Source organism: Sus scrofa, chromosome 13, assembly GCF_000003025.6.
Source record: "Sus scrofa isolate TJ Tabasco breed Duroc chromosome 13, Sscrofa11.1, whole genome shotgun sequence".
NCBI lineage: Eukaryota > Metazoa > Chordata > Mammalia > Artiodactyla > Suidae > Sus > Sus scrofa.
In genome coordinates, this window is record NC_010455.5 from 108973468 (window position 1) to 108998136 (window position 24669).

Here is a 24669-nt window from a genome sequence, read left to right on the forward strand (position 1 = left end):
AAGTTATCAGATCCTTTTAAAGACATACTTTAACATTTCTTAGATTTCCACTCCCTTTCCATTTCCAGTACCACCCCTTTGACCTCAGTTCATGAGTTCATCCTACCTTTTGAGTAATTAGAATATATTGTTTGGAAAGATGTAAGAAAATAATTAAAAACTTAAATCAGAAAGTATTTTTAAAAATCATTATAGGAGTTTCCATTGTGGCTCAGCTGTAATGAACCCAGCTAGTATCCATGAAGACACCGGTTCAATCCCTGGCCTGCCCAGTGGGTTAAGGATACCGAGTTGCCATGAGCTTTGGTGTGGGTTGTAGATGCAGCTCGAGTCCTGCATTGCTGTGGCTGTGATGTGGGCTGGTGGCTGCAGCTCTCATTCAGCCTCTAGCCTGGGAACTTCCACATGCCTCGGGTATAGCCCTAAAAAAAAAAAAAGGTTATAGGTATAACTAGGTGTTGGAAATATATTGTATTATGAAAAATGCTTCAGATATAACTCTTTGGTATAAATGTTCTCAACAGGCAATGAACACCAGGGAAAGTGGCAAAGCTTCATCCAGTTTAGGGCTTCAGGATTTTGATTTGCTCCGGGTAATAGGAAGAGGAAGTTATGCCAAAGTACTATTGGTGCGTTTAAAAAAAACAGATCGTATTTATGCAATGAAAGTAGTGAAAAAAGAGCTCGTTAATGATGACGAGGTAAGCACAGTGATGTTTTATTACCTCTAAATTGTTGAGTTGGCTTAAGTGTACTATATCAGAAAAACCTCTATGTTTGTACCTTATTATTTCAGTGTACTTTTCTAAACACATGCTTCAAACAGATTATATCAGGTATTACAATTATTAGTTTTTTTTAAATAAAAAACCATGTTATTATCAAGGGAAGGTACTTGAGCTTTGTAAAAGTTTTCTAGACTGTTTCAGATCGGGAGCTTGGGCTTATCAGACACAACTTAGAATAGATTTACAAGGAGATCCTGCTGAATAGCATTGAGAACTATGTCTAGATACTCATGTTGCAACAGAAGAAAGGGTGGGGGAAAAACTGTAATTGTAATGTATACATGTAAGGATAACCTGACCCCCTTGCTGTACAGTGGGAAAATAAAAAAAAAATAAAAAAAAAAGATTTAGTGTTAGTATTTTTCTCTTTATATGTAAATTATAATTTCATGATTATGAATATTTTTGCTGTTTAGCCTAGTTAGTTAATAATTGCATTTGTGGTAAGGGAATTGTAAGAACAAATTTATCATAGTTCTTATGCTATCATTTCAGTGCGACTGAGACTTCTTTTGTATTTTAAAATAGGATATTGACTGGGTACAGACTGAGAAGCATGTTTTTGAGCAGGCATCCAATCATCCTTTTCTTGTTGGGCTGCATTCTTGCTTCCAGACAGAAAGCAGGTAAAATGGAAAGATAATGGGATGACTACTGGGCTTTACACATTTTGGTATATTACACAATAAGGACCCTTTAGTAATTCCTGAAGTGGAAGTCACATGGAGACAGACACAACAGTCCTATACTTATAATTTCCTGCTACTCGTGCTCCAATCAGTGATATCAGTTTGACATTGGATCAGCTTTAGGAAATTACCTGCTTCAGGCAAAAAAGAAAAAAAAAAGGAAAGAAAAGGAAAAGAGAAAAAAAGGAAAGAAAAAGAAGCCAGGTCGTAACTAGGGCAATAGAAATCCAACCTTTTAAATATCCCCAAGACTCCAGTTTTAGGACTTAAAGTTTCCTAGAGTTTAATTAGGGGGATAAATCCTAACTTCTTTTACCTTAAATCACAGTTGAAAATGACTTCTCTTGCACATGCTAAGATCAGGGTGGGGGAATGAGAGCTCTGGATGGCAAGTGGTACTGCTTGAGAACAGAATGAGCAGTTTACAGGATGATTCTCATTCTGGTTTACTTTCTTGTATCTTCTCTGATTAAATAGCTTACTATTCCAACTACCCTTTGTTTCCGGCAGATTCCTGGAATTTTTTTAAGGGTGAATCATGCGGAATGGCTGGTCTCTATAGTATTTAAAATGCAAAGTTATACCACCTTATTTTGGTCTTAGTTTCATGTGTTCTCTCCTATGTTGCAGATTGTTCTTTGTCATAGAGTATGTAAATGGAGGAGATTTAATGTTTCATATGCAGCGCCAAAGAAAACTCCCTGAAGAACATGCCAGGTAAGTGTTTATTATTTACCTGTGTTGGATTTTGGTGGGGGGAGCTGTGGGACTTTTTATATGCCAATGGTTGAAAGCAGTAGATAAATCATTTATTTTGATAAGAGCTAATCTTTATAAGTCATATAGAGGCTAAGCTAGAAGTTAATTTATATTATGATATATATAATATAATTATAAGCAATTGAAAAATATGAACAATACTAAAGCTAAAGTCTTTAGTATTATAAATTCAATTATTTCCAATATTTTCCCTATTCAGCATCAGCCAGTAAAGTAATTGATGGATTTATAAACACTTACTAATCTTATCAAGTTCACAGTGATCTCTGTTAGTTTTTCTTTCTTTGAAGACTATCTTGGTCTCCCTGTTATAGCTGTGTTCTGGTGAGATTGTTTTCTTTTGGTTAGAGTGTATTTTCTTTTTATTTTTTGTGGGGATGCCAAACTTGTAGTATATGAAGGTTCCATTTCTAGGGGTCGAATTGGAACTAAAGCCACAACCTGCACCACAGCCATAGCAACTCCGGATCCTCAACCCACTGATTGAGGCCAGGGATCAAACATGTGTCCTCATGGATACTAGTCTGATTCGTATCTGACTAGTATAGAAGTGAGGGAACTTCTTTGGCAGGTTTTCATTAAAAGATTATACTGTTCATACATACTTGAGAGTAATAAAACAATTCCTCTTAAGTTATTATGTAATTCTAACCATTCTTCCATAATTATCTCTGAATTGTTCTGCCTTGGGTTTTCCCCTCGCTGATCCCATACATGTTGATTAATAAGAGAAAAGTATTAAATATCATTTGTTTAGTGTCCTTAATTTGATATTATGATTCAAGATTATAAATCATTCATATATTAGAGGAGTTAGGTGGGGAGGGGTCATGGCCTTGAATAAGAAGTTTAATCCGTCAGTGCCATGGTTTTGTTTTCTACTTATAATTAGCAGTAATTCTGTCCATTTGTGCTTCACAAGAGTAATGCCAAAATGAAGCCTGTGAGTTTGTACATGTATGAAACAATGCTTAGAAATTCATTTTTTAAAATAACGTATTAAGTGGAAATCTTGCTATTCATTGATAGTTCTTTTTTTTTTGTCTTTTCTAGGGCCGCACCTGTGGCATATGGAGGTTTCCAGGCTAGGGGTCTGACTGGAGCTATAGCCGCCGGCCTACGCCACAGCCACAGCAACTCCAGATCTGAGCACTCCAGATCCGAGCCGCATCTGTGACCTACACCACAGCTCACGGCAACACCGGATCCTTAACCCATTGAGCGAGTCTAGGAATCGAACCCACAACCTCATAGTTCCTAGTCGGATTTGTTAACCACTGAGCCACGATGGGAACTCCTCATCGATATTTCTTAAGAAAAGATAATATCCTTCAATTTTATAAGAAGTTACAAATTGTATCAATCTAATTTCGGGGCCAAATTGTTGCTGCTGTTGTTTACTTTACTGTATGTTCATTGCTTATTTAGGCTTTATCAAATGGTCACCCTTTCATATCAAAGCCAAGATGATTTTTTTTTTTTAGGGCCACACACATACGGAAGTTCCCAGGCTAGGAGTCCAATTGGAGCTACAGCTGCTGGCCTACACCATAACCACAGCAACTCGGGATCCAAGCCGAGTCTGCGACCTACACCACAGCTCACAACAAAGCCAGATCCTTAACCCCCTGAGCAAGGCCAGGGATCAAACCTGCATCCTCATAGATACTAGTCGGTTTTGTTCCCACTGAGCCACGACGAGAACTCCTACAGATGATATTTTTAATCATGAATATAGCCAGCATTTGTTCCTTGTTTTTCAGTTGGACTTGAAGAAACTATCTAGCTTTTACTATATTAAAGTGACCTTTCTGGTTTTATACCGTCTTTTTTTTTTTAAGAACCAAAGTACAGGACAAGGGCTCAAGTTCCTTATTCATAGAATTAAGTAGCTAGAAAGTGTGTATTATGTACCTCCTTCAGCATAATAATGTTCACCAAAGCAGCTATAGTCCGGCCAGGGTGCTTCATTTTCTTTTTTCCTTTTGTCTTTTTAGAGCTGCACCCAGGGCATACGGAAGTTCCCAGGCCAAGGGTCAAATTGGAGTTGCAACTGCCAGCCTACACCATAGCCACAGCAACAACAGATCCAACCATGTCTGCAACCTATACCACAGCTCACAACAGCACTGGATCCTTAATGTAATGAGCAAGGCCAGGGATCCTTAATGTAATGAGCAAGGCCAGGGATTGAACCCGCATCCTCATGGATACCAGTCCAGTTTGTTACTGCTGAGCCATGATGGGAACTCCAGGGTGTTTCATTTTCATCATCCAGGTCAAAAGTTTTGCTTATGACCAATAAGTTAGTGGCAACTTTGAAAAGTGCTTTCTTTAATATATTGTAGAATAATTTCTTCTAATTCCTTTTCTAGAATTTTGGCATGGATCTTATGGTTTGAGTGGTCAGCTTTTAGTATTCTTTCTATTTTATACCAATCAGTGGTTCTTAGCATTTTGGGAGGTCATTGATCCCTTAGAGAAGTGATGAAAGCTATGGAAACTCTAGAAGTATTCATGTACACACAGCTTTGCCTGCAGTTGTATGAGTATGGACAATCTGAAGTCTGTCCAAGGGTCCTGATTAAGAACCCCTTCTTGAGACTTTCAAGTCCAACTTTAAGGAAAGTATGGATTTAACTTAGACCTTTTTTTTTTTTTTTTTTTTGGTTTTTAGGTCAGCATATGGAAGTTCCCAAGTTAGGGGTTGAATTGGAGCTACAGCTGCCGGCCTATGTTACAGCCAGAGCAATGCAAGATTCAAGCCGGGTCTGTAGCCTACACACAGATCATGGCAACGCTGGATCCTTACCCACTAAGCAAGGCCAGGGATCGAACCTGCAACCTCCTGGTTACTAGTCGGATTCGTTTCTACTGCACCACAGTGGGAACTCCTAGACTTAAACTTTTATAGTTGTGTTTGGGGCTCAGCTGTTTTAAAGTGGTACTTCAATTTGTGTTTTGGTATTGTTCCTGAAATCACTGGGTGAAAAAAATCTTTTGACATGATTTTGATGATGGGAGTTTGCAAATGGGAGTAGGATTTAAATACCTTTCTCTAGAAACTTACCACAATGTAAAAACTTGAATCAAATGAGTAATTTTTCATTTTATTTTAGATTTTACTCTGCAGAAATCAGTCTAGCATTAAATTATCTTCATGAACGAGGGATAATTTATAGAGATTTGAAACTGGACAACGTATTGCTGGACTCTGAAGGACACATTAAACTCACTGACTATGGCATGTGTAAGGTGAGGGAAATTTCTAGTTATTCAAAAGGTCTTAGCAGCTCAGGAAATTGTTTTGGTCAAATAACTTCATATTTAAAGATGGGAAAATCATTGCTCTTTTGTTTAGGATACACTTTGGAATTCTAGCACAAAGACAAATGTACTCATTTCCTAGCCATTTACAAAATTCCATATTCTCTATGAGTGTTATATGTGCCATAATGAATTAATTTCTTTTTATTATCTGTTAATTGTCTTGAGAGTTGTGACACTTGAAGAAAATTTGGAGGCAAAAACTTAGCTACCAGCCCACAACTTTAGCACAGCTGCTTACATATTACCTTCCAGTTTTTGCCATTTAATTGTACCTCTTTTTTTTTTTTTTTTGGCTGCGCATGAAGCTTGGGGAAGTTCCCAGACCACAGATCGAACCTGTGCCACATCTTTATCCAGAGCTACAGCAGTGACAACACCAGATCCTTAACCCACTGAGCCATGGGAGAACTCCTAATCGGGACTCAATAATGCATTTGAAAATTTCCTAGAATTCCCTAATGGCACAGAGGGTTAGGATCCAGTATTGTTAATGCCATGGTGTGGGTTTGGTCCTTGGCCCCAGAACTTCCATATGCCAAGGGTGCAGCCAAAAAAATTTTTTTCATAGGAAATCTTTTCTTTTTTTTCTTTTTTTTTTTTGGTCTTTTGTCCTTTTCGGGCCAGGCGCAGCATATGGAAGTTCCCAGGCTAGGGGTCTAATTGGAGCTGTTGCTGCTGGCCTAGCCAGAGCCACAGCAACAGATCTGAGCCGCATCTGCTACCTGCACCACAGCTCACGGCAATGCCGGATCCTTAACCCACTGAGTAAGGCCAGGGATTGAATCCGCAACCTCGTGGTTCCTAGTCGGATTCATTATCGCTGCGCCATTATTTAATTTAAAATTTAAATATTTAACGTAAAGTGCAATAGAGCAAAATAAGAATTTCAGTTATTATCAGGACATGTTCTTCATTTCTCCTTTATTTCTTGGTGTTTTATTCTTTTTATAATAATGTTTCATTTAAGGGTCCAGTCTTTTTCCAGGAAGTGTATAAGGGGCTACTCTTCTTTTAAAATAGCTGGACAGAATCATCTTCACACAGTAAATGTGGCAACAAGATTGTAAATGTGTTAATTGCCTTTCCCCATTCACCTGAGGCAAGTGCCTCCAAGCCTCACTATTTCTTCAAAGAAATTCAGGGATCCTGTTTTGCCTGGAAGATATTATATTAGAGAAAATATTTGATCTTTTGTTTATTCTTAATCAGAAATAATATTGGTTTGTTATGTATTCCCATTCTTCCAGAGATCCTCAGATTAACCAGGATTTTTGATAAATCTTAGAGGTTTTATTTAGTAGTTTTTTAAATCGGTTGTTCTGCTTACCTGTCTTTCTGCCTTTCCTCCTTCTCTAGGAGCTAGTGTTAGTAGGAAAAGACACCAGGATTGGAACTTTTGTTTAGAGACTTGACTAACTGTACTTTGTGTCTTTTCCAACTAACACATTTATACCCAGTGTTAAAGCTTATGGGACATGAATCCCCTGGAAATTTGAGTGTTCTTATCTTAGGACTTAGAGTCAATATTTAAACTCACCTAAAATCTGACCTTGGGCAAATACTGGATGAATTTCTTTTCCTATTTCTTCAGTTTCTCATTAGATACCTTTAAATAAAGAATGCAGAGAGTAGTGATTATTGGAGGCATATGAAAACTGCAATTAACATTTCCAGACTTAGGCTTGAAATATTTTATGAACATTTACTGAAAAACTAGCCATTTTATGAATTGATGTGCCTTTTACTCTTTTTTTCATCAGCAGGGGAATTTTATAGTATCTATCTATCTTTTTTTTTTTTTAATCTTTTTTGTTTTTTCTAGGGCTGTTTCCCTCGGCATATGGAGGTTCCCAGGCTAGTGGTCTAACCAGAGCTGTAGCCTCTGGCCTACGCCAGAGCCACAGCAACATGGGATCCGAGCCACATCTGCAACCTACACCAAAGTTCATGGCAACGCTGGATCCTTAACCCACTGAGCAAGGCCAGGCATTGAACCCGCAACCCCATGGTTCCTAGTCAGATTCGTTAACCACTGAGCCATGACAGGAACTCCCTAATATCTGTCTATCTTATGCTGTAGATAACTTAGCTGATGGGCCTACATTTAGATAGCCAGTCAAAAGGTGAATGATTTAGCATAGCTCTTTTACAGGTTAATAGACTGCACCACTTGCTTCTGACTCTTGCCCTGAAAGTGCATGTCATTCACCATTTGACTGTAGGTCAAGCTATTGCCAGTAACTTAAATCACGTTCATATTTCTTTGTACAGGCATGCCTTGTTTTATTATGCTTTGCTTTACTGTGCTTCACAGGTATTGCATATTTTTTTTTTTTTTACAAACTGAAGGTTTGTGGAAACACTGTGTTGTCAGGTAACGATTAGCATTTTTAACAATAAAGTGTTTTTAAATTAAGATATGCACTTTTTTTTTTTTTTCCTTGGCTGCGCCCGCAGCATGTGAAAATTCCCAGGCCAGGGATCAAACCTGAGCCACAGAAGCAACCCAAGCTGCTGCAGTGACAATGCCAGATCCTCAACTAGCTGTACCACAAGAAAACTCCTGCATTTTGTTTTTTCAGACATAAAGCTGTGCACACTTAATAGATGACAGTATAGTGTAAACATAATTTTTATATGCACTGGGAAACCAGAAATATTCATGTGATTTGATTTATTGTGATATCTACTTTATTGCAAGGGTCTGAAACCAAACTTCAGTATCTCTATGGTATGCCTGTATACAAAAATAACATATATATCCCTATTGGGGATCTTAAAAAAATCCTTGGAATCACAGCATATATTACTAAGTATTTCTTCTTCTTCTTCTTTTTTTTTTGTTTTGTTTTGTTTTGTTTAATAAGAGTTGAAACATTTATTTCAGGTTTTCTCTTGGGTTTTTTTTTTTTTTTTTTTTTTCTTTTCTTTCTTTCTTTCCACATAGGCAGTATTTGGAAGTTCGTAGGCCAGGGACTGAACCTATGCCACACAGCAGCAACCAGAGCCACAGTGGTGAGAAGGCAAGCGCCTCAACCCACTAGGCATCAGAGAACCCCACTAAGTATTTCTTCTAGATGCTTGTGTTAGTATTACATGTAATAATATAAAATTTGAAGAAAAATGCATACACCATGCCCAGAATATCTCTGTAGGAATACGTGAGAACCTCATAACAGTTCTTGTCTCTTAGAAGCTGGAACTGCATGTGTCAGGGACAAGAATGGTAGGAAGGCTTGACTTTTAGTATTTTTCTTCTCCCGTTTTTTTGTTTGGAATGTTGGACCATATAATTTAACAATAGGGAAATGGTGAAATTCTATGTTCATAAGTTCAGTTGAATTTTATAGTTATTAATAATAGGAAATCTATAATTACCTGGGAAATTACATGCTTATAAAGTTTAAAAAAAAGCAGATACCTAATTGTATATTTAATATTATTCAGCTTGTTTTTAGACTATATTTTTACTCCTTAGTTTTAATTGAGGTATGGTTGATTTACTTTCTTTTTTTTTTTTTTCTTTTTTCTTTTGCTTTTTAGGCTGCACCTGCAGCTGATGGAAAGTTCCCACGTTAGGGGTCAAATCAGAGCTATAGCCACTGGCCTACACCACAACCAGAGTAACTTGGGATCCCAGTCTCTTCTGTGATCTACACTACAGCTCACAGTAGCTTTGGATCCTTAACCCACTGAGCGAGCCCAGGGATTGAACCTGCGGCCTCATGGATGCTAGGCAGGTTTGCTTCTGCTGAGCCACAACAGGAACATCCTGATTTAGTATTTAAGTTTCAGATGTACAACATAGTGATTCACAGGTTTTAAAGGTTATACTCCATTTATGGTTATAATGTAATATTAGTATAAAATAGTATATTCTTTGTGCTGTACAGTATATCCTTGTAACGTATTTATACATAGTAGTTTGTACCTCTTAATCCCCATGCCCCTACTTTGCCTCTTCCCTCACCCCACTCATAGCCATTAGTTTGTTCTCTATATCTGAGTCTTTTCTTTTTGTTGTTGTTATATTCATTAGTTTATTTTTTAGATTCCACATATGTGATAGCATATGAGTTGTATTTGTCTTTCTCTAACTTATTCACTAAGCATAATACCCTCCAAGTCCATTCATGTTATTGTAAATGGCAAAATTTCATTATTTATTGTGGCTGACTAGTATTCTATTGCGTATAGTATACTCCATCTTCTTTATCCATTCCTCTGGATGGACATTTAAGTCGCTTCCCTGTCTTGGCTATTGTAAATAATGCTGCTGTGAACATCAGGGTGCATGGATTTTTTTTTCAAATTAATGTTTTCATTTTCTTTGGATATATACATCCAGCAGTGAAATTGCTGGATTATATGGTAGTTAACATTTTTCAGTTTTTTGAGAAACCTCCATATTTTTTTCCAGAGTGGTGCAACAATTTACATTCCCACCAACAGTGTAAGAGGGTTCCTTATTCTCCACATTTTTACCAACACTGATTATCTGTGGCCTTTTGTGTGTGTGTCTTTTTGCCCTTTCTAGGGCCACTCCCATGGCATATGGAGGTTCCCAGGCTAGTGGTTTAATCAGAGCTGTAGCCACCGGCCTACGCCAGAGACAGCAACGCAGGATCTGAGCCGAGTCTGCAACTTACACTACAGCTCACGGCAGTGCCGCATCCTCAACCCACTGAGCAAGGCCAGGGATGGAACCCGAAACCTTATGGTTCCTAGTTGGATTCATTAACCACTGAGCCACGATGGGAACTCCCTGTGGTCTTTTGGATAATAGCCATTCTGACAGATGTGAGGTGATATCTCATTTTGATAGGTATTTCTCTAATGATTAGCATTGTTGAGCATCTTTTCATTTGCCTGTTGTCTGTGTGTCTTCTTTGAAAAAATGTCTCTTCAGGTCTCCTGCCCATTGTTTAATCAGGTTTTGTTTTTGTTTTGTTTTTTTGATGTTGAGTTGTACAAGTTTATATATTTGGGATATTAACCCCTTATTGGTCATATCATTTGCAAATATTTTCTCCCATTGTGTAGGTTGTCTTTTCATTTTGTTGATGGTTTCCTTTGCTGTGCAAAAGCTTTTAAGTTTAATTAGGTTCCATTTTTTAATTTTTTCTATTGTCATTACTCTAGGAGACAGATCCAAAAAGATATTGCCATGGTTTACATTAAAGAGTGTTCTGCCTGTGTTTTCCTCTAGTTTTTTAGTATCTGGTCTTACTTTTAGAGCTTTAATCCATTTTGAGTTTATTTTGGTGTATAGTGTTAACAAATGTTCTGATTTCACTTTTTTATAGGTAGCTGTCTAGTTTTCCCAGCACCACGTATTGAAGAGACTGTCTTTTCTTTATTATATATTCTTGCCTCCTTTGTTATAGATTAATTGACCATAAGTATATGGGTTTACTTCTGAGTTCTTTATTCTAATTTTTTGATCCATGTGTCTGTTTTTGTGCCAATACCATACTGTTTTGATATCTGTAACTTTGTAGTATAGTCTGGAGTCAGGGAGCTGATTCTTCCAGCTCTGTTCTTCTTTCTCAAGATCGTTCTGGCTATTCATGGAGGCTATCTTTTTGCTGTTGATTTCTTATTTGATTGCTTTGTGGCCAGAGAATGGTCTGAATGATATTGGTTCTATGAAATATATTGAGCCTTTAATATTTGGTCAGTATCCCAAATGTAAATTAAAAAGGATGTATAATCTCTATTTTGCATGCAAGAAGTCTCTGACTTTCGCTCTTTTTCCCTTTCTCCACACATACACATAGATGTAAGTATTCTGTATGTCTCATATACATATTTTTAACTCTAGCTGTTGTCCAAATCTTTCTTTGCTTATTAATTTTTGTCTGTATGACCTATCATTTTCTCATATAGATGTATTAAAATCACCTGTCATGATTGGGGATTGTACTGTCAGTTCAGATTGCAGCAACAAGGTACTCTAGACTAGGTGGCTTAAGCAAAAAACATTTATTTCTCATGGTTTGGACATTTATTTCTCATGGTCTCATGGGGGCTCCAGCCTCATGACCTGATTACCTCCCCCCAAATCCCCACCTCCCAGTGCTATCTATCACATTACAGCTTCAGCATATGAATTTTGGGAGCACACACACATTCAGTCCATAGCAGGGATTGTAAAATTCTCTTAATAATTTTGTACATTTTTATTATTTGTATTTTGAGGCTGTGTTGTTAGCTTCATACAAGTTTGTTTAAACTTCTTTGGTGATTTTTCCATTTGTTATTGTATAGTTTTTGTATTTATACACATTAGTATACTATACCTAAATTCTCTCCATCCCATAGCTATTAAAATACAAAACCAGGTGTTCTCTTGTGGTGCAATGGGTTAAGGATCTGGCATTGTCACTGTAGCAGCTTGGGTTGCTGCTGTGGCATGGGTTCAATTCCTGGCCTGTGAATTTCTGCATACCACAAGCATGACAAATTGATTAATTATAATATAATTAATTAAAATAAAATACAAAATCAAAAGTTTGTGTGCCTTAGGAAAAACGACCTGAAGGGAAACATCATAATGTCAACAGTAGTTATGTTACAGGGTGGGATTTAAAGGGCTTCTTTTCTTCATAAAATATGATTCCTTTTATTGATATAATTTAAAATTTTACTTGAATATAAATTAAATGCATTTTTTATCTTATTGAACTCTTTACCAACGTATAATGAGGACAGGCTATCTTTAAGTTTTTTAATAACAACTCATGATTTCAAAAATAAAGGCAATTGTGCTAGTGATATTTTATTTAAGCTTAGTACATTACCTACAAATACTGAGCTTATATGATAAATGGAACATTGCATCTTAAACTGTTTTTTCTTTTTTTCATAAAAGGAAGGATTACGGCCAGGAGATACAACCAGCACTTTCTGTGGCACTCCTAATTACATTGCTCCTGAAATTTTAAGAGGAGAAGATTATGGTAATAAATAAACTAGTGACATTTGACTATATACTAGAAGGGTGGTTAAATATGGTACCAATTGCAGAGTTCCCTGGTGGCTCAGAGAGTTCAGGATCCTGTGTTTTCACTGCTGTGGCCTGGGTTTGATCCCTGGCCCAAGAACTTCCACATGCCATGAACTTGTCCAAAAATATATATATATATATATATGGTAGTAATTGCATTACAGTACACTGTAGTATTTCAATACTGATCTTTTTTTCTTTTTTTTTTTTCCTGACTGCCCCATGGCACATGGAGCAACGTCTTAATTAATTCACTGTGCTGGGCCAGGGATCAAACCTCTGTCCCAGCACTGCAGAGACACTGCTCATCCCATTGTACCACAGTGGGAACTCTAATACTGATCTTATTAATATAAACCTTTTTTTTCTTTTGGCTGCACCCATGGCATGCAGAAGTCCCCGGGCCAGGGATTCAACCTGTAAACCTGCGCCACAGCAGCGACCCAAACCATAGCAGCGACAATGCTGGATCCTTAATCAACTGAGCCACCAGGGAACTCCAATATAAACTTTCTTGATCCTCTTAAAACCAGTGTGAAAACCCCAGACTCTGAAATTGGAGACAGTGGGACCTTGGCAGATTTTGAGGGTGCAAATTTGAATAATACATTTTATTAATGCAAGCACTTAACAGTGCTAGGCACAAGTTTAAGCAGTTTGCATATATTAACTAAGTTAATCCTCTCAATGATCCTGTGAGGTAAGCACTATTAATTACCATTTTACAAACAAGCTGATTTACAGAAAGTTTAAATCACTTGCCCAAGGTCATGTAGCTAGAAACAGGAAGAGTTGGGATTTAAACTTCAGCCATGTGACTCTAGAGTCATAAACCTCTGGAAAATTGTTCAGATATTGTGGGGTATTTTTCCTAGGAATCTAAGATTGACTGCTTGTTAGGAACCAGAGGATATGTTTATCTTAAAATATTTGACCCTTTGGGTTCTGGCCCTCTGATTTCAGCAGTTATAAAGGAGGATGGGTACTTCTGATAGCTGCTCATAATCTGGTTCCAAAGTCCTTTAAGAATCTAATCAGGTAACAGGAGATCAAGTTGCAGACCAAGGAAGGCTATTCTCAGTACACTTATATCCTTGAAATATCAGATACAGCCACAGCAACATCAGATCCTTAACCCACTGAGTGAGACCAGGGATCAAACCCACATCCTCATGGATACTTGTTGGGTTCATTACCACTGAGCCATGATGGGAACTCCTGATAAGTGAAATTTTTTTTGGTAAGTGAAATAGTCCCGTAATCCTCAATGCCTACCATGATAGTTGTAATGCATTTAGAGTTTGCTTTTTCATGAAGTTTACTTTTTTATTATGTAATAAAATGAATCTCAAATCACTGACTTTTAAGACCGCAGAATGGATAATTTGTTGCTTTAAAATTTCTTTTTCAAAGGTTTCAGTGTTGACTGGTGGGCCCTTGGAGTACTAATGTTTGAGATGATGGCAGGAAGGTCTCCATTTGATATTGTTGGGAGCTCTGATAACCCTGATCAAAACACAGAGGATTATCTTTTTCAAGGTAATTTGCAGTATTTTACAGAGATTCTCTGTGGATAACCTGTTCTAGAGCATGAATGAGGACAGCTTAAGTATTAACTTTGAGTAAGAAAGAGAATCATCTGGACAGTATATTCCTTAACATGTGAAGCTTTAAGTTTGTTTTTATTTCAATATATCCTTTTTTACTTCTCTTGTCTTCAGTCCATTTGCTAGTTACCTTCTCATACCCAAAAACACAGAAAGAGGTTCTTTCAGATGGTGTATCGCAGAGATTGGAGGAAGGAATTGTGTGTGTAGAGCGGACAGTCTTTTCACCTGGACCATGAGGCCGAATGCATAAATCTAAGAACAGTATGGAGGAAAAGTAGAGTACTAAGAAAACAAGAGGGATCAAAAGGTGAAAGAAAAAAAAGCCCCTAAATTGGAAATAACAAAGAAATGAACAGAACAGAAAGAAACAAGCAGACAGGCACAAGGACCACCCCCAACACACAGTCCAAAGAAGTTACCGTAAGATCCTGTGTTTAGCAGTTAAGGCCGTCACAGGAAATGGATAGATCTTTCATGTAATAGGAAATCCATATGGCTGTGGAATATATGGAAAGACATTCAACTTCACTACCAATTAGGTGTGTGCACATTAAAATGTTAATGAGCTACTATTTCATACCCACGCATTTGACAAAAATTTTTAAAGTCTGATAATAACTGTGCTGGTGAGGATACAGAGCAACTGGAACTCTCTTAGACTGGTAGTGGTAGTAAAAATTGACACTGCAGCTTTGGAGAATGATTTGGCAACATCCAGTAAAATCGATATAGTAATGTATACCACACATTTTACTGATACTAACTCATTTAAACCTCTTAACACCCCTATGAATCAGGTATTATTTGTATTCCAATTGCACAGATGAAACCAAGACAAAGGAAAGTAGTCAAAGAATAAAATGTATCCAGGTAAATATTATAAAAACTATTTAGATTAGGAGCTGTCTCTGAGAAGGAAGGAAAGGAATGGGATTGGGAATACACAGGACGCTTAAGTGGTGTGTGTAATGTCTTGGTTTTTTCCTGCTAGAATGCCTTAATTATCTCATAATAAAAATTTAAAGACTTGTAAAAGTTAAATAAAATGCCATAAATTTTACCTTTCTAGTTATTTTGGAAAAACAGATTCGCATACCACGTTCTCTGTCTGTAAAAGCTGCAAGTGTCCTGAAGAGCTTCCTCAACAAGGTATAAATTGTGTATAAAATCTGTAGTGATTTATCTCCGTACAAATGAAACTGGTAAGTAGAAGTCCAGGCACCTTAAAACTCTGAAATCAGAGACAATGGACCATCATCAAAGAGTAAGTTGGCAGCATTAGATCCTGAGAGGAGTTATTTCCATTTAATTTGCCCCCAGCTATATATTGCATGTGGTGTTTTCAAGGTAAATGATATATACCATGTACTCAATTAGGGAAAATTTACATCTTTGGGGATAGTCTTAATTTTATTTTCAGCTCTATTTTTTAAAATTTTCATAGAGTATCTTTACTTATTATTGAGAACTTGGGGCAGTAGATTCCCTACAAAATCTCATATCAAAACCCTATAATTAGATAATATTCAGAAGAAATGAAATGCTATCATTGGCTCTTTAAAAAATCTGAACACCATTCCATTGTTTGTTGCATTGATGGACTAAAAGCATTTTAGGATCTAAGATTACAATTCTGAAGTGTTTTTACTTATCACTTCTAACACCACATGTGTAGTTTTTTGTTTTTTGTTTTCCACACAAACAACCAACTCTCCAACTCTTACTTTAAAAATCTTATTTTAAATAAGTGGTAGATTAGAAAGTAGGTTGATGTACATTTAGTTTCTAAGATAAATAGATATGATATTGATTTAAAAAGATAAATTCAGGCTTATTTTAAACAAATATTTTATATGAAGAAAGATTTAAACTAGAAACTTAAGTTTTAACACAGTGAAGAATGAAGGTGAAAAGTGTCAGTATGCAAAACAGGATGCCTTGTATTGGAAAGGAAAATGGGAACATGTTCTCATTCATGACAATTTATTAAGTTGCCTGCTCCTTCTCAGTCCAGTGATTCAGATAATGGTTGTATCATTGTTGTACACAGATTATGGATTGTTATAATAATTGAGCATAGGGCTTTTAAATTGAGCTAAGAACAAACTTGTAAAGTTTGGAGGGTTGCAGATTTTGACTGTCACTCTAAACCATGTCAAAGAAAGAGCCAGATGCTGCCCAAATGATTCTATTGCTCTCCCTTTCCTCCCATTTTTCTTTAGCAAAGTATGGTGCATATCTCCACTTGAATTACATGACAGATGCAGAGAGAGCCATAAGGAAATCTTTTTTGTGTGTATGTCTTTTTAGGGCTGCACTTGTGGCATATGGGGGTTCCCTGGCTGGGGGTCGAGTTGGAGCTGTAGCCTCCTGCCTGTGCCAGAGCCATAGCAAAGTGGGATCCGAACCAAGTCTGCAACCTACACCACAGCTCATGGCAATGCTGGATCCTTAACCCCCTGAGCAAGGCCAGGGATTGAACCTGCATCCTCATGGTTACTAGTCAGATTCGTATCCACTGAATCACGACGAGAACTCCAAGGAAATCTTGCCACAAGCTTCATGCTCATTTGAGTATCTAGTGTACTTTCTAGAAATGAAAGGTAGACCATTCTCATTTCAGACATAAAGGTATCATATAATAGACATGAAACACAGGTCACAAAGAAGATTTTCTCTAAAGCAGGATATTCACCCAGTGAACTGAAAAATTGAAAAATTTCTTTGCATCACAGGACCCAAAGGAACGCTTGGGTTGTCATCCTCAGACAGGATTTGCTGATATCCAGGGACACCCATTCTTCCGAAATGTTGACTGGGATATGGTATGTAAATTTGGTTTGTTTTGTATATTAGGTTTCATTGTTTTCTTGGGCCAGAATTTATTAACTTAAAAAATATTGAAGTTTTTATATCACAGCTTAAATAACTTAAAACTACTCTCTAAAGTGTTTTTTTAAAAGTTTTTAGGAGTTCCTGCTGTGGCACAATGGGTTGAGAATCCCAACTGCAGGGGCTTGGGTTGCTGCGGAGGTGCAGGGTCCATCCCGGCTGTAGCAGTGGGTTACTGGTCTGATGTTGCCGCAGCTGGCTTGAGTTTGATCCCTGGCCCAGGAGCTTCCATATGCTGTGGATTCTGCCAAAAAAGAAAAGAAAAAAGTAAAAGCTTAGAGTATTAATTTAATGGAGCAGGTTGTAGTATTATTGAGGACTGCATCACTGTTCAGATTTGTAAATTATTTCCATCATTGTGCATATCATAGAACCATTCTAAGGGACTCACTTTAATAATACCGGGAAATATCTGAGGGCAGAGGAGAAATGCAGAGGTGAAATTTTTCTAAGAATGCAGGCTTGAGTTGTCATTCAATATGTCTTTCTAGATGGAACAAAAGCAGGTGGTACCTCCGTTTAAACCAAATATTTCTGGGGAATTTGGTTTGGACAACTTCGATTCTCAGTTTACTAATGAACCTGTCCAGCTCACTCCAGATGACGAGTAAGTAATTCTGTAGACAAATATTTTGAAAGTTCTTTGAAAATCCCATTTTTAGTGGCTATACAGTGTTTCATTATCAGATTAAGCTATAATTTGTCTAACCATTTAATTACGAGATATTTGCATTTTAAAAACTATAATTGTCATTTTCTGCTTTGCTTTATCTGTATTGTCTCCAGTTCTCACAACAAGCTTGTAAACCTAGTCGTTGTCATCTTCATTTTACAGGTGAGGAAACTGAGGCTCAGTGAGGTTAAGCAAAGTTAACAAAACTATGAGGTGGCAAAGCCAGGATTCAAACCCAAGTCTGACTAAGGCCTGTGCTCTTTCCACTGCACTGCACTTTTTCCCATTTTGATGATGACCATCTTTGTCTGAGTTCCTGAGTATTACCTTGAGATAGATTCCTAGAAAGGGAATTAGGTCAAAGGGTCTGAAAATTTTTAAACTCTTGATGTGTATTGGCAAATTGCTTTTTAAAAAGATTGCATTAACTTATCAAGTCCAGGCACTTTTTATGTTAATATTGTTTGTATCTTTTTGTTTTTCTTCTTTTTTATGTTGTTTGTATCTTTTAAAGATATGGTTTAGAATAATTTGGGGCCATTTGATCGTTCACCTGTCATTACAGTTTCATTCTCTCATCTCATGGGGGCGCATTCTGCTTGTCAGTCATTTTATTTCACATCTTGTTAGTTCTTATCACATTCCTCACTGCAGCTGTTCCAGACGGTCTCTACATTTCGGAGGAATTCAGTCCTGCTCCTGCCTCCATCACTCTTAATGGATTAACCTTGCTTTAACTTGACTGCTAGGATTGAGACCTCCCTGCTGTGAGCTTGCTCCCTTTCCAGCTGTCACTAGACCACCTTGCATCTCAGAACTGCTAACTCTTCCCAGACTTTTTCTTCTTCCCTTTTCCTAGAAGGCTCTCCCTCTTGTGTAAGGAGTACCCTGTTATTTTCCTAGACCTGTTTCCTTAGTTTTCTCCATCATTTCCCTTTGTCAGTTTTCTCCATTACTCTTCCTTCCTTAATTTCTCTTTTCCAGGTTCTTTCCCTCTGCTTATAAACATGCTCAAATATCCTTATTTTTTTTTCATTTTTTATTTTTTTTCTTTTTCTGGGCCACACCTGCGGCATATGGAGGTTCCCAGGCTAGGAGTCTAACTGGAGCTGTTGCTGCCAGCCTACACTAGAGCCACAGCAATGCCAGATCCAAGCTGCATCTTCGACCTACACCCCAGCTCACAGCAACGCCGGATCCTTAACCCACTGAGTGAGGCCAGGGATTGAACCTGCGACCTCATGGTTCCTAGTCGGATTTGTTAACCACTGAGCCATGAGGGGAACTCCAAATATCCTCATTTTTTTACACTTCTTGGAACTATCACTTTTTTTCTCATCTTCTTTTCGTCTTCAAGCCTTTTTTTAAAAAGTTAATAGATGCTATCTATGATAAAAGAAAAATAAATGGTATTAAATTCCTTCAGAGCATTGTCTTGCTCTCTCTTACTGCCAACACTTTACCCTCTTACAATTTATCCTGCTCTTTCAGCTTTTGAAGATTGGATTGACTTCTTAATTTTTAAATTTTAAGGCATTTTTGGTCTGTCCCAATCGCCCCTGATGGCTGTAAAACACCCAGCACTCATGGCCTGCTTTGGTTGCTACTCCTACCTTAGTTCTGCATCATCTCTTTAGCTACTTGTCATGTTTGTTTCCCTGTCCTCTTGAGACTAGGATGCTTCTGTTCATGACTCCTTCTCTTTGCTTCATGCAGTTTGCACCTTGGAGATTTGATCCTGCCCTTTGGCATGGATACCAGCTATTAAATGACTCCCAGCTAAATTGGAAAACAATTATTGAGCAAAAAGAACATGTCAAGTACTAGACATTCAAAGACAGTAAAGCACAGGCCATCTCTTGCCGTCTCCTAGAAGGGAGAGAGATGTACCCAACTCATTATTTCTGACAGCATTTCCTGTTAAAAGAGCACTGGATTTAATCAAAAGATAGGAATTTGAATCTCGATGCCACCTCTTACCAATTAGGTGTCCTGGGTGTGAATTGCATAACTTCTCTGAGCCTGTTTCTTCTCGCATTGCCTCGCTCTCAGGGTTGCTGTGGAACATAAATGCATGATAGTTTCTAAAGTGCCTAGCCCCTGCTCTGATATCTCTGCCGAGCTGCATTTCCATCTGCTTGTTTAAACATCTCTTCTAGTTTGTCAGACAAGCACCTCAAGCATATGAAGTCTAAATTGTTCTCAAGCATTTCCTTGTTTTTATTTACCCTTTTCTGCTCATTGCACCGCCGTGTATTTCTGCATTCAGATTCAAGATGTCAGTGATTGTTGACTCTAGCTTTTCCTTAACAAACTGTGTAATACTTTCAGCTGCCAAGTCCTTGTCTTTTTTATTCCTTTACTTCATTACTTTCGTCAGATCTTCCTATTCATTCCCATGGCCATAAGCCCAGTTCACATCTCTTTCAAATTATACATAGAATGTTATGCCACCCTCCTAACTGGGCTCCTTCTTTACTTTGCCACCCATTTGATATAGCTTATGAAGTACCACTCCAATTCTTTAACTTCCCTAATCAGAAACCTCCAGTAACTCCTATATTGCCTAGCAGACAAAGTCTATCCCCTTGGTTAGCAGTTAAGGCCTTGCACCATCTGCCACAGGCTGGCTTTCTGGCTGTTTCACTACACCCTAACACAAGCACTGTGCTCTGATCAGGCTCAGTTACTCACCATTCCCCGATACGTGCTGATAACACTGTGCTTGTGCCACTTGCTCGCTATTCTTCCTTCCTTTTTACCTATTGAAATCTTCCCCGTCTTTCAGAGTTGCGTCAAATGTAACCAGGCTTTAGTGAATCAAGGTGGAACTCCTTGGTATAAAACATCACTGGCTCCTTTGAGCATCTGTCACCTTCCTTCCAGCATCCTCTGTCACTCAACACCCTTGTCTTCCTGTGCTCCAGCTCTCATCCATTACTGGCATTTCCCCAGACCTACCTAATCTTTCATAATTCCATTCAGTTAGTGTTGTGGGATGATGCTGTCTTTCCTGATTTCTCCAGGTAGAATGTAGCTTGGCCTGTGGGAAACTTCGCAGATACTGCTTTCGTTTATATGAAGTACCTTCTCTTCTTGAAGTAAAGGACTATATCCTGTGTAACTTTGTGTCTGCAGTACAGTTAGTCCATTTATGTACTGAAATATTTGATGATACTCACTCTTGTATATTAAACTAGAAGCCCAGTGTAATTAACAGAGTGCTGGCCTCCTGGCTCCCTGTAACCCACTGCCTCCCCATGGTGATCTCTTCTCATGCCAGGGTTTTCAGTGTTCTTCCCACTGTTGCCTTTTCTTTTGGTTAACTCTCCTGGGTCTTCCCTTCGCCATATTCCATCTGCCCATTGAGGAGACTCCTAAATTGAATGTTAATTCGGACCTGGATGTTCACCTATATTGTGAATGTTATTCAGGTCAAAAGTTAAGATTGCCTAGGATTGTGGCAGTTGGTGCCTTTTTTACTCCCAGCCTTCAGTTTTAGACTACCTTTTGGTTCTACATTTACTCATGGAATTATTTGTCTTTTTTGATTTTCAGCACTCCTGATTCTTTTAGAAGATGTTTTGGGATTAATCTAAAAACTTGTAGATTTTTTCCCCATAATTTATACAAAGTAGCCTTATTCCTTTTTTTTTTTTTTTTTTTTTTTTTTTTTTGTCTTTGTTGCTATTTCTTGGGCCGCTCCCGCGGCATGTGGAGGTTCCCAGGCTAGGGGTCCAATCGGAGCTGTAGCCACCAGCCTACACCAGAGCCACAGCAACGCGGGATCCGAGCCGCGTCTGCAACCTACACCACAGCTCACGGCAACGCCGGATCGTTAACCCACTGAGCAAGGGCAGGGACCGAACCCGCAACCTCATGGTTCCTAGTCGGATTCGTTAACCACTGCGCCACGACGGGAACTCCCTTTTTTTTTGTTTTTTTGTTTTTTTTTGTTTTTGTTTTTTTTTTTTTTTGCTTATTCCTAATTTTTTAATCTTATTTTACCATTTAAATAAAAAAATCAGAGACATCTTGATTGTGAAAATTATTTTTCTTTCAACAGTGACATTGTGAGGAAGATTGATCAGTCTGAGTTTGAAGGCTTTGAGTACATCAATCCTCTGTTGATGTCTGCAGAAGAATGTGTCTGATCCTCCTTTCTCAGCTATGCATTTTGCTCATGTTGCCATTTAATGCATGGAGAAACTTGTTACCAGCCTGGATACAATGAACCATTTTATATTTTTCACCTACAAAAAAGCACTCAGTATATTCTCTTGTTGGCTGTAAGAATCAGTTATTACATCTAAGTTTAACTATGAAAAAAAATGAAACTAGTTTCTAGACAATCGTGTCAAAATTTAGTTAACACTGGTAATCCAGCAACCTGCTGATGAATAATAAAGTCGTCCTTTGGTTTAAAGGAAATACCTACCTGAAAAGAGTGTCTGTTGCATTAAGGTACACGGTCCAATTACATCATAAACCTCCCATGATTTTTGTCATATTCATCAAGTCATTTAAGTGTTGGAATTTAAGTCATTTTGGAATAAAAGTAATTCACAATATAACCACTTGTTATATTACCCATTACTTTCTGAGTTCTTTGTATTTAAAAATTCAGCTGTAAGTTAATCATTGCCTTGGAAAGATAAGTTATTGATTTTTAAGGCAACAGTTGTTAAAATGGTAGTGAAAGATGTTGCTTCCTTAGAAATGAGGATTACAGATTCTCCTTAAGGAAGAAAACAGGTGGATTTTATTAAGGATCAGATCCCAAATCATTAGCTATTTGTGAAAAATTGACTCAACTGATTTTTTTTTAGGGGTTAGCTTCTGAGCTTGTCCCTGTAGCTGATTTTAACGGGAATGTCAATAAATGTAGTTCAGAGGACCCAGGATGTAGTTAAATGCAACACTTCTCAATATATACAAAGTAAAAAATAAAAATTTTAAATGGATATAGAAAAGTACAATAGTAATATTTATTTCTTATTGGAGAGTAAATCCCATTGTTGCCTTTTGGGATTTGATTTAAATAATAGGGACCCATTCACTTGTTACCAAACTTGTAAAAGCCTTCCAGTGGATATAGAATGTATACTATATTTTCCTTATAATTCAGGTTACAGGAAAATAATTTATCTTCCAAACAGTGTCTTAACCATGCGTATTTATTCCCCCAAACTACATTATCCATACTTTTGGACCCTATTATGGACTCTTCAGTGAAATTCAGGAAAAATAATAAACATGAATAAACGTTCAGGATATGCATGTACACTGACATTCACTACAGTTCCAGCTCCTCAAGGGAGTTTTTGTTAAGTAGGCAACACATGTAATCACAGTAGAATACATTTCAGGGGCAGAGTTCTTCAGATTATTTTTTATTAATATTAGTGTTTAGCAATTTATTATTTAAAGTGATGCCAGTAATAGCATCCTTCTGTTTATTTTTAAATATTTTTTTATGAAAAGGGACTTAAAAAATAACCATGATCATTTAAATTACTTACAATTACCCAATCTTAGTAAAATGTAATTTTAAGGAAAGCTATCTAGTCTTTAAATGTAGAATGATTTAAAATATGTAGGCATTTAATAAATTATCTCTGTTTTTGGATGCTGCATTTCATTTGAAATATAATTTTTCCAAAGTTTCTGGCCAGGTATTATCTTGTCTTCAAACAAGTCTGAAAGCAATGAAAACCTCACAGGAAATGTTTATATACATTCACATGTTTATTTAAGAGGTATATATATTTCTCTTAATACCTGAAACGTTTTAAAAGAAAAAGCAGTATTCACTTCAAATCGTAAACATATAGAAAATTCTGACATCTTAGGTCAGAAATATGTTTATGATCTTACTTTTAAGTGGTACTGTTACCCATTGGGCATTAGTTCTCAAATTTTAGAATGTGGAATAATTGCCTAGTAAGTTTGTTTCAAATGCATACTGGGCCCACTTAAGAATTCTATTGAGTCTTTAGACCTCACTTTAAGAAACACTTTTTCTGAGTTATTTTATTTTGTCCTTACCTAAGGACAAAACAGTATTCATGATAAAACATTTGAGAAGAGGTAGACGGTGAGTTACTCTCTTATCTACAATTTTAAATAAACTTTGAATGAATGACTCCTTCAAGTTAGAGATATCTTCTCAAAAAAATGCATCAATTTTCTATCAATTTTACAAGTGATGAGCATTTTTCTGTGATGAGGTTTTTAACCATTATTCAGGGTGGCCTTTTTTTTTTTTTTTTTAACCTAATAAGATTTACTATGTATATTTTATACAGAATTGCATTACAAATATGTTTTTAATTGTATTCTTTTCTTTTTTCTTTTTTTGTAGTCTTTATGTGCCATGCCAATTCTTTTTATATTACATAGAGGTTTTTTTCTCAAATTACTCACCAGGGGACTAAGGCAGTTGACAGTCAGAATGGTTGGAGTTTTGGTGTTCTAAGAAAAATTTATTTTGCATAAGCATGTATGTGGTCAGTTCATTTTATGTGAATGCAGCCTGAAATGAATATCAGGTATCATGCTTGCTTATTAGTACCTGTACATTTACTTTTAAAATTTTGTTTTGATTTTTGTCATGTAGAATACTGCCTTGGTATAATCTGTATTTGTGTACCTTTTTTTACTTTAAAAATCTTTAAATAAAATGTTTAATACTCATCAAGTTTGGAACATTTTTAATTTGTAGCATATCAGAATTTTGTGTAAGAACAGAGATGTATCAAAGTTTGTTCAAGAAAGAAAAAATGAAAATTTTAGAGTTTGGAATTTTGCATTAAAAGCAGCATTCTGGTAGTTCTGATGCCATATTGTAGACATTTATTTACTCATAAGATGTTGTGCAGTGTATTTTGTTTGGCCA

General features: G+C 37.0%; 1 protein-coding gene across 1 annotated transcript in view; it reads left to right on the forward strand.

The window, feature by feature from the left end:
- Window positions 1-24467, forward strand: part of PRKCI (protein kinase C iota) — an 84917-nt gene extending 60450 nt beyond the window's left edge. Inside the window, exons 9-18 of the mRNA XM_021069795.1 lie at window positions 525-701; window positions 1317-1414; window positions 2108-2194; window positions 5377-5512; window positions 12462-12549; window positions 14010-14135; window positions 15276-15355; window positions 16942-17031; window positions 17590-17705; window positions 21838-24467. Of these exons, the coding sequence (XP_020925454.1) occupies window positions 525-701; window positions 1317-1414; window positions 2108-2194; window positions 5377-5512; window positions 12462-12549; window positions 14010-14135; window positions 15276-15355; window positions 16942-17031; window positions 17590-17705; window positions 21838-21925 (1086 nt within the window). The 3' untranslated portion in view covers window positions 21926-24467. The remainder of the gene's footprint in view (window positions 1-524; window positions 702-1316; window positions 1415-2107; window positions 2195-5376; window positions 5513-12461; window positions 12550-14009; window positions 14136-15275; window positions 15356-16941; window positions 17032-17589; window positions 17706-21837) is intronic.